The sequence below is a fragment of the Cyprinus carpio genome, chromosome A9 (assembly GCF_018340385.1).
Source record: "Cyprinus carpio isolate SPL01 chromosome A9, ASM1834038v1, whole genome shotgun sequence".
Taxonomy (NCBI): domain Eukaryota; kingdom Metazoa; phylum Chordata; class Actinopteri; order Cypriniformes; family Cyprinidae; genus Cyprinus; species Cyprinus carpio.
Window position 1 is genome coordinate 23,594,146 of NC_056580.1, and position 10,729 is coordinate 23,604,874.

The window sequence follows — 10,729 nt, forward strand, 5'->3', positions numbered from 1 at the left end:
TGATACATACTGTATTCTGCTTTACAGGTCACTGGTCCTGTTGAAACTGATGGCAGGCTCAACACTCCATTTGCATTTTTGGCAATTACACGGAATTCATATTCCTCTCCTTCTCCCAGTGCAGTGATTGTAAAATTTGTGTTAGTAACATTAGTGTAGTTACACTTAAGCCAGCGACCTTCTCCTGTGAGAGTATATGGCTTGCGCTCAACAATGTAGCCTGTGATTGGGCTTCCACCATCATTTAGGGGCACAGACCATTTGATTGAGACTGTTGATCTTGATACATTTGTAACTTCTGGTTTTCCCGGAGAATCTATAAATTTGCATCATCAAATAACACGTAAGTATTGCTTTTGCTGATCTAGACTGCCATGAATTACTTTTTGATTGTGATGTACTTACCAACTGGATTTTGTGCCACAGCTCTCTTTGATGCTTCGCTTGCTTTGCTGAGGCCAGCGCTATTCATTGCATACACTCTGAACTGGTATTCAAGACCCTCAACAAGGCCTTCCACCTTGTAGTAGCATTCAAAGCAGGGAATCTTGTTTTCTCTCACCCAGAGAATTGTGTTACGCTCCTTCTTTTCAATCCAGTATCCAGTGACTTTGCTGCCACCATCATGATACGGTTCCTCCCAACGAATGCTCATGCTGTTGGCGGTTGCAGTGAACACTTCTGGCCTTGTTGGAGGGCCTGGAGGAACTGTGAAAATGAAAACATGTAATAAAATATTTGATATTTGATCATTTATACATCTCAGAAATGCTAATTTCTTATTAGCTATTACATACCAAATGGATGCTCTGCAACAATTGTCTCAGATTCTGTTGGTTTGCTCACACCAAAACGGTTTTCAGCACAGATACGGAAAGTATACTGCATATATTTAGTAAGATGGGAAACATGGAAAGAAGTATGCTTTACACTTGAGTTAATAAGCTGCCACGCAGTGGAGCCAGATTCACGCTTCTCAACAATGTAGTTAGTGATGTCTGTTCCACCATCATCCTCAGGTGGATTCCATGACAGTATGCATGACTCTGATGTAATCGAGGAAATTTCAATAGGGCCCTCTGGAGGGCTTGGTCTGCCAATAACATTGACAGTGACAGTGAAAGTCTTTGACCCAGTGACATTCTCAAGAGTGAGGAAATATCTGCCTCCATCACCTCTCATGCAATCTTTTACTGTGAGAGTGGTCCTGTTTTTGGTAGTCTTGATTGAAACCCTGTCAGTTTCTTTCAGCCTCATTTCCTCAAGCTTCCAGGATACCTTTGGAGCTGGTCTTCCACTAATTGGAACATCAATCTCAAAAGATTCGCCAATCCTGCTAGTAACGAGTTGGTTTGTGATACCACTGAGATCAGCAGTAGGTTCAATCCGTGGCTCTTTAATGATGACAGAGGAGAAAGCTTCTCTTGGCACACTGAACCCAGAATCATTCTTTGCCTTGACACGGAATTCATACTCACTGTTCTCTATTAGTCCTTCGATTATGAGGCTTAGGTTTTTCGTCGTACCACAAACAATCCATTTATCTGCATCTTTAGCCTTGGATTCCACACAATAGCCTGTTATACGGCTTCCTCCATCATGCTCTGGCTTGATCCAGACCAGGGTTGCTGATTTGTCAGTTGTATCAATGATATCAACTCTCTTTGGTGGAGCAGGTTCAGCTGTGGCAATAACTGGATCAGGCATTTCATATGCTTCACCAAGACCATACTGATTCTCAGCCATGACTCTGAAGAAATAAGGTACACCTTCCAGGAGATCAGAAACTCTCAAACTTGTTTGAGTGGTCTTAGGTGCTGCTTCTGTCCATGTACGACGGCTTGCCTCACGCTTCTCAACAATGTAATGATGAACACGTGCACCACCGTCATTGGTAGGAGGTTTCCAAGCAATAGTGAGAGCTCCTCTTGTGACTTCCTTGATTAAAAGAGCCCCTGGTACACCAGGTGTGTCCAACACTTTGACTGCAATAGTGATAGATTTATTGCCACTACTGTTCTCAAGAGTGAGAGTATATTTTCCAGTATCATTTCTAGTGCAGTTTTCCAGTGTCAAGGCTGTGAATGTCTCAGTGGTGGTGATGTCTGTCATAACACCAAGTTCTCCATCTACTTTTGTCCAGGAAGCTGTAGGTGTTGGCTTTCCCTTAAAGGCAATACGGATGTATACACTTCCGCCACTTTTCACAATATGTGTCTGTTTGAAGGATGCATCTATGTCAATTTCTGGTGCCAAGAGCCTGTCTACTGCCTGCACAGACTCAGTTATTTCTTTGGTTTCACCCTTTCCAACAGAATTGACTGCACAAATACGGAACTTGTACTCTGCACCAGTTTCCAAACCAGTGACATTGTATTTTGTGACAGCACAAAGATCCTCATTGACTCTGTGCCATTCCTCTTCAGATCCCTTGCGCATCTCAATAATGTAGCCATGGATTTCCATACCACCATCAGAGGCAGGTCTGGTCCATTCCATGCTGACAGATGTATTGGTAGTGTCAGTCACATTGACAATAGATGGGGCATCAGGTTCTTCCGTTGGCTCAGCACATTTAATTGGCATTGAAATGTTGCTTGGTGCTCCAATTCCAGCATCATTTACAGCATACACACGGAATTCATATTCCACATTCTCAGTGAGATGAGTCACTCTGTGTGCAGCCTCAACAATAGGTTTCCTTGTTAGGACTTTCAGCCAGCGACCAGTCTTCTTTTCACGTCTTTCCACAATGTAATATTTTATTGGGTTTCCACCATCATGTGTTGATGGAGCCCAGTTGATTGTAATACTCTCTCCGTCAACATTTGTTGCATCTGGAGTTCCAGGAGAATCTGGAACAGCTGCAGGGATGAAAAAGGAAGAAATTACAGAAATATTTTTTTACAGTGTTTTACATAAGTATATATACATAAGTTAATTTAATTTTTTTTTTTTTTTTAATTTTACATTTTTTAATTTAAATTGTAAATTATTTTAACATCTTACTGTATTGCATCTGTGCAATCACGGGAGCTGAATCCAGTGGTCTGCTAACACCAAACCTATTGACTGCAGAAACACGGAACTGATACTCATTTGTCTTGATCAGTTTGGTGGCAGTGTATGTGCATGCCAAGCACTCATCCGTAACAAGTGCCCATGAAATTTTAGAGGTTTCACGCTTCTCAACAATGTAATGAGTGACCTCAGAACAGCCATCATTCTCAGGTGGATTCCATGAAAGTGTTACTTTGCCTTCAGAGATATCTGAGAATGTGATTGGTCCAACAGGTTCACCAGGTGTATCTGAAAGATAGAAATTAAACATAGGTTAAAGATGTGGATCCCAAGAAAGTATAGTGATTAAAGGGTAGAATGAATAAATAAGAGAGATAAGGTACAAAAATTATTCATACCAAAGACTTCAACTTTCACTGATTCCTTTTTAGCTCCTGAGGGATTTATGGCTTCCACAGTATAAAGACCGCGGTGACTACGGTCAGCATCTCTGATAAAGAGCACACTTGATCCAGAAATTGTTGTGATATCAACCATTTTCTTGGTTAATTCAATATTATCTCTGTACCAGGTAACTTTTGGTGTTGGTCTTCCAGTGATTGTTACTTTTAGCCTGATGTTTTCTCCAGCTTTAATAGAGACTCCCTCAAAGTATTCCTGTCCAAACTCAATGTTTGGAGAAACTGAAAGAGATAAGATTATGAACTTAACATATACAGACCGGCATAAAACTGAATGCAAAATGTTGACCACTGAACAATGACAAACACAATATAAACTGGATGTACTTACAGCTCTCATCTCTGACTATGACATATCCAGAAGACTGAGAGGGTGGGCTCACTGTGCCAATAGCATTTCTTGCTATGACTCTAAATTCATAGCGTTCACCACAAGCAAGACCAGTCACTGTAAATTCTGTGTCAGTCACATTTGAAAAATTGCTCTTTAACCACCGTCCTTTGCCCTGTCGTTTCTCCACATTATAGGCAACAATTTTGCTTCCACCATCACGCTTGGGTGCTTCCCATTTCAGTTTAACTGATTCACTTGTTACATCAACGTAGTCAGGGGTACCAGGAGGATCTGAAATCAAAATACATGTTATTTACTATTTAGACACTGTCAACTGCCATATTTTTAATGTGAAATTTCTATGTAAAAAATAAGTCTTAAAGTTGAACTTACCAACTGGAGAAACAGCCATAACAGGTTTGCTTTCATCACTCATGCGACTGTATCCAGCATCATTCTGGGCATAGACTCTGAACTGATATTCCAAGCCTTCAATAAGACCAAGAATCCTGTATTCCCTTTCTTTCACCAAAACTATGTTGACCTTTTGCCACATTATGCTATTCTTCTCCTTCTTTTCAACATGGAACCCAAAGATTGGACAACCTCCATCAAAAATAGGTGCATCCCACTGAATAGTCATGCCATCATTTGTTACATTGTAAACCACTGGCATGCCTGGTGGGCCAGGTGGTCTGAACTCATGCTTGGCAATGAGATTTTGTGAAACTAAAGGTTCACTTGCACCATATCTATTTTCTGCACAGACTCTGAACTGATATTGAATTCCCTTGATCAGATTGGGTACCTTAAACGATGTTCCAATCACACTTGAACAAGCCATTTTCCAGTCTGTCTGAGAGGTGTCACGTTTCTCAACAGTGTAACAAGTGATTTCTCCACCACCATTATCATTTGGCTCATCCCAAGATATAGCTATACTTTCTGCTCTGACCTCATCCAAGCGGATGGGTCCAACAGGTTTAGAGGGTGGTCCAAGGGTAATAACCTGTATATGAAATGATTTTCTGAAGAATGTGTTGTCAAGAGTAAGTGTGTATTTGCCTTCATTCTCTTTCTCCACATTTTTTATCATAAGAGTGGCTTTGTTTTCAGTCTTTTTGAAGCGGATTTTTTCACTCTCCTTCAGTGGTAAATTGTCCTTTAACCAAAGAATGGCTGGTCTTGGTTTACCCTTGTATGGCAATTCAATGTGTACATTGTGTCCTAAACGTACACTGATTTGTCCATCAGGATACTCTTTAAGGTTTGCTTCTGGTGGGATAATGTAGTCCTTTACTTTAATTGGCCCAATTTCAACAAAGTCACTAGTACCCTTTTCATTCTTGGAACAAACTCTGAAAAACATTTCAGTGAGTTCCTTAAGCTTTGTAACTTCATGTTCACAGTGCTTGTTTGTGCCAGCAGGGGCCCATTCTTCTTGACCTTGGAGTTTCTTTTCAATTATGTAGTTTGTAATAATGCTACCACCATCATAATCTGGTTTGTTCCATTGTAATGTTACCGAAGTCTTTGTGGAGTCTTTCATAGAAAGTTCTTTGACTGGTCCTGGTGTCTCTGTGGCTTTAACTGGCTCTGCTGTTTCACATGGATCTCCAACTCCATTCTCATTTTCTGCTAATACGCGGAAGAAGAATGATGCTTTCTCAGAGAGTTCTTCAATTACACATGTGGTTTCCTTGCACTTATTTGTTACACAGGCATATGTACGCTTTGAAGAGTCTCTTTTCTCAACAACAAAATTGGTAATTTCAGCACCACCATCCAGTAGAGGAGACTCCCAGCAAAGTGTAACTTTCCCACGAGTGACGTCTTTCAAGATCAAATTCCTACAAGCAGCTGGAGTGTCCTGTACTTTAACAGACACAGTTAAGGACTTTGGTTCTCCTACACCATTTGATATATTAATGGTGTATTTACCAGTGTCATTTCGAGTTACTTGTGTAATTATGAGACACGATGACGTGTCTGTGTTGTGAATGTCATATTTAGGATCATTGTCAATGTTCTGGTCTTCCTTCTTCCAAGAGACACTTGGAGCAGGTCTGCCTTTCAGGGGCACTATGATTTCAACATCTTTACCAGCTTTCACAATGTAGTGAGTTCTCATTGCAACATCCGTATCAACCTGAGCTTCCTCTGCAAAATAACAATTTAAATTATTTATGCTGTTGTTACAAGTGGAAAATATTGTCATAAAATACACAAAGATATTACAAGCATTTCAACATGAATACATACCAAGAATGTCCTTGGCTTGTACTGCCTCTTCCATTTCTATTGGGTCTCCACGTCCAGCACAATTAACAGCAGATACACGGAAGTAGTAGTCAATATCTGGTTTAAGATCTGAGGCAACATACTCCGTGGTTCTCACTTCTCCTTTATGGCTAATCACTGTCCACTCCCCTTCCTCACCAAGTCTTTTTTCTACAACATAGCTGGTGATTTCACTGCCTCCATCATACTCTGGCTTTGACCATCCAAGTGTAATTGATGTTTTAGTTGAGTCCACTACCTTCAGCTTAGCTGGTTCACATGGTGGGTCTGGAGAATTGACAAAACATCAAAGCAGTTAGACTCTTAATTAAATATGAATTTAGTAAGATGAAATTTTCAGTAAAATTATACAGTAATACATACCAACTGGATCAGCAGCTTTGTAGAAGTCAGAAACAACTGAGTATGGACCTTCCCCAGCTTTATTGATTGCACATACACGATACTGATATTCATTTCCTTCTGTGAGATGATGGACCTTTGCTTTGGTGTCACTAATGGGGTCCTTGTACATTTTTACCCAGCGCAGACTCTTCTTGTTACGTCTCTCCAGATAGTATCCTGTAACCATACTACCACCATCCACACTAGGTTTATCCCAAACAATCTGCATTGATGTTCTGGTGATGTCTGTTGCTTCAGGTGTAGAAGGTTGTCCGGGAGTAACTAAAAATAAATAAATAAAAGAATTGATTTAATTAATGGTGTATTTGTCATCTTACATGATCTGGTTTACCAAAACTATACATTATGCAGTTTAATAATTTTGACTTTCAGTTACTTTCTCCTTACCAAATGAATTTTTTGCAATTACAGGCTCAGACTCCAGAGGATCTCCCGCTCCAAATTTGTTAACACCTCTGACACGGAATATGTATTCATTTCCTCTGGCCAACTTTTGGACTGTGACAGTACGTGCTTCCATTGCTTCAGAAACTGTGGACCACACTACTCTACTTGTCTCCCGTTTTTCTACAATGTAATGAGTTACTTTGGCACCTCCTTCATCAGCCACTGGTTCCCATGCAATTGTTATCTTGTCAGCAGTGACTGATTTAAATTCAACGTGTCCAGCTGGAGGTCCAGGTTTGTCTATTTACAAAATAAAAATGATTTTAAATTCACAACGATGAAATAAATAGGTTGAAATAAATGAGACATACAGGTGCATCTCAATAAATTGGAATGTCATGGAAAAGTTCATTTATTTCAATAATTCAAGTCAAATTGTGAAACTCGTGTATTAAATAAATTCATTGCACACAGACTGAAGTAGTTTAAGTCTTTGGTTATTTTAATTGTGATGATTTTGGCTCACATTTAACAAAAACCCACCAATTCACTATCTCAACAAATTAGAATATGGTGACATGCAAATCAGCTAATCAACTCAAAACACCTGCAAAGGATTCCTGAGCCTTCAAAATGGTCTGTCAGTTTGGTTCACTAGGCTACACAATCCTGGGGAAGACTGCTTTAGAAATTAGAATACTTCATAAGACCAATAAAAAAAAATTAAAAATTTAGTGAATTGTTGGCCTTCTGTAAAGTGTGTTCATTTACTGTACATGTACTCAATACTAGATAGGGGCTCATTTTGCTTTAATTACTGCCTCAATTCGGTGATCAGTTTGTGGCACTGCTGAGGTGGTATGGAAGCCCAGGTTTCTTTGAACGTAGCCTTCATCTCATCTGCATTTTTTGGTCTCTTGTTTGCTCATTTTCCTCTTGACAATACAGGTCTGGTGAGTTTGCTGGCCAGTCAAGCACACCAACACCATGGTCATTTAACCAACTTTTAGTGCTTTTGGCAGTGTGGACAGGTGCCAAATCCTGCTGGAAAATGAAATCAGCATCTTCAAAAAGTTGGTCAGCAGAAGGAAGCATGAAGTGCTCCAAAATCTCTTGGTAAATGGGTACAGTGGACTTTGGTTTTCAAAAAACACAATGGACCAACACTAGCAGATGACATTGCACCCCAAATCATCACAGACTGTTTCTTGTCTTCTGGACAACTGTCAGATCAGCAGTCTTCCCCATGATTGTGTAACCTAGTGAACCAAACTGAGAGACCATTTTGAAGGCTCATGAAACCTTTGCAGGTGTTTTGAGTTGATTAGCTGATTGGCATGTCACCATATTCTAATTTGTTGAGATTGTGAATTAGTGGGTTTTTGTTAAATGTGGGTAAAAATCATCACAATTAAAAGAACCAAAGATTTAAACTACTTCAGTCTGTGTGCATTGAATTTATTTAATACATGAGTTTCACAATTTGAGCTGAATTACTGAAATAAATGAACTTTTCCACGACATTCCAATTTATTGAGATGCACCTGTATGTGTGTGTGTGTGTATATATATATATAAATATATACACACACAAACACAAGCACACACACAAATGATTACATACCTAAAATCTGTATTCTGATAGAAGCAGATGCTGTACCAAACACATTTTTAATTTTGAGCTCATATGTTCCAGTATTAAGACGAGTAGCATCCTTAATGAGGATGGAAGATGAGTCAGTTGTGTTCTCAATTGACAGCTGTGCACTTGACACTAGCTCCTTTTCATCTTTAAGCCACTCAAAAGTTGGCAAGGGTTTAGCAAATATTCCCAATTTGATTTTGAATGATGTACCAGATTTGTATTGCACAACATCCAAATACTCTGGGGGCAGGTCAATTACTGGAGCACCTAAGAATGGGGGGAAACAAAAGTGTGTAATAAAGTGTGAATAGTATTGCTGCACATGATGATAGAAGATAACCAGCAAAGTAGAACCAATGAACATACCAGAAATGTCAACACAAGTTACTGGTCCTGCAATCAGAGATGGGTTGCTGATCGAGCCAACTGCATTCTTGGCAAAAATTCTGAATTCGTATGCCTGATCCTGAGTCAACCCTGACACAGTGAAGTTAGTTTCAATGACATTGGTAAAGTTTGCTTTTGTCCATCTGCCATTTGGAGCATCTCTTCGCTCAACCATGTAGCCAGTGATTTTGCTTCCACCATCAAATGGAGGCTTCTGCCATACAAGGCTAACTGAATTTTTTGTAATCTCAGAAATTCTCACATTTGCCGGTGGTTCTAAAACAAAACAATGATTTGTTATTTGGTAATCAAATTCAGAAAAAAACTTGACAACATATTTCCTTAGTTTATATATTATTATTTTTATTATTATTTAAGCTTACCGCAGGCATCAATTGCTAGCACTTCTTCTGATGTCTTGCTGAATTTTCCAATACCAGCTGCATTTTCTGCAGCTACCTTGAATTCATAAATCATTCCAGGACATATATTTGTTACTCTAATTTGAGTTGCAGGGATTGCTGTTTTGTTCACCGTCTGCCAAAGAATGCTGCTTCTTTCTTTCATTTGGACATGGTATCCAACCACTGAGCTTCCTCCATCTACTACCGGCTCATTCCAACAAACAGTTAGACTCTCCCTTGACACATAACCCAGCCATGGTGTTGATGGTGGTCCAGGGATAGCTAAAAAAAATATAATAGACCAGTAGGGGTTTAACAGCAATTCAGAATAACAAGAAACAATTGAAAGTGAACATTATCTTAGGTACTCACTGTATGGAAGCTTCACTGTAACTGACTGAGAATCAATGTGATCACTGATGCCAAAGCGATTCTCAGCTTTAACCCTGAACTGGTATGCTTCTCCCTTCGTAAGTTTAGTGACTTTAATAGAGCTTCTTGCAATTGTGGATGACACTTCTGCCCAGGCTGGAGTACTTGTTTCACGTTTAAGAACAACATAGTTTGTAACAGGACTACCACCATCATACACAGGTGGGAGCCATTTGAGACACAAGCTTGTCTCTCCCACATCACTAACCTTAACAGGTCCAACTGGAGGACCTGGTCTATCCAGGACCAATATGTTTACAAACATCTTGGTGGTTCCACTTGTGTTTGAGGCAACAATGTCATATCTTCCAGCATCACTTGCAATACTTTCCTTGAGGTTGATATTAAGACTTTCAGGGGTTACTTCAAAGCTGAATCTCTTGCCACATTTAACTGGAGCATTGCCTCTTGACATTGTGACTTTTGGCATTGGTTTACCAGAGAGAGGAAGCTCAAATTTAAGATTTGATCCTGCTCTCACATAAACAGTGTTGTGTGGGAAATTCTTCATATCAAACTCAGGGGCATCTGTAAATAATATACAAAGGAAATTGAAGTACAACATTAATAGATTATTTGAATATGATAAACATGGAATTAATTGAATGAATTAAGACTCACCCAGTTGATCTTTCACAACCACAGGGATAATCATTTCTTTTGGTTCACTAAGTCCAGCGTGATTCTCAGCACGTACTCTGAAAAAGTATTCTGCATTTTCCCTTAGGCCCTTAATTATGTAGGTGTTGGCTTTAACATTGGCACATTTAACCCACTTCTGTTGGCCCTTTTCAAGGGCATCAATGAGGTAGCTGGTAATTCGGCTTCCACCATCATACTCTGGTTTTGACCAGGCAATGGTGATGCTATTTTTTGTTACTGCAGTAACACCAAGCCTAGCAGGTGGACTTGGTTTTTCTGTTGGCACAAGTTGATATCATATTTAAAAAAC

At 39.6% G+C, this 10,729-nt stretch overlaps 1 protein-coding gene across 1 annotated transcript in view; it reads right to left on the minus strand.

Moving 5' to 3' along the window:
* ttn.1 (titin, tandem duplicate 1) overlaps positions 1-10,729 on the minus strand; it is a 141,287-nt gene that overhangs the window by 16,539 nt on the left and 114,019 nt on the right. The window contains 15 exon segments of the mRNA XM_042764516.1: positions 11-316; positions 406-708; positions 798-2,864; positions 3,010-3,309; positions 3,420-3,704; positions 3,814-4,107; positions 4,210-5,976; positions 6,079-6,384; positions 6,481-6,783; positions 6,910-7,209; positions 8,534-8,821; positions 8,921-9,217; positions 9,325-9,627; positions 9,718-10,305; positions 10,399-10,695. Of these exon segments, the coding sequence (XP_042620450.1) occupies positions 11-316; positions 406-708; positions 798-2,864; positions 3,010-3,309; positions 3,420-3,704; positions 3,814-4,107; positions 4,210-5,976; positions 6,079-6,384; positions 6,481-6,783; positions 6,910-7,209; positions 8,534-8,821; positions 8,921-9,217; positions 9,325-9,627; positions 9,718-10,305; positions 10,399-10,695 (8,004 nt within the window).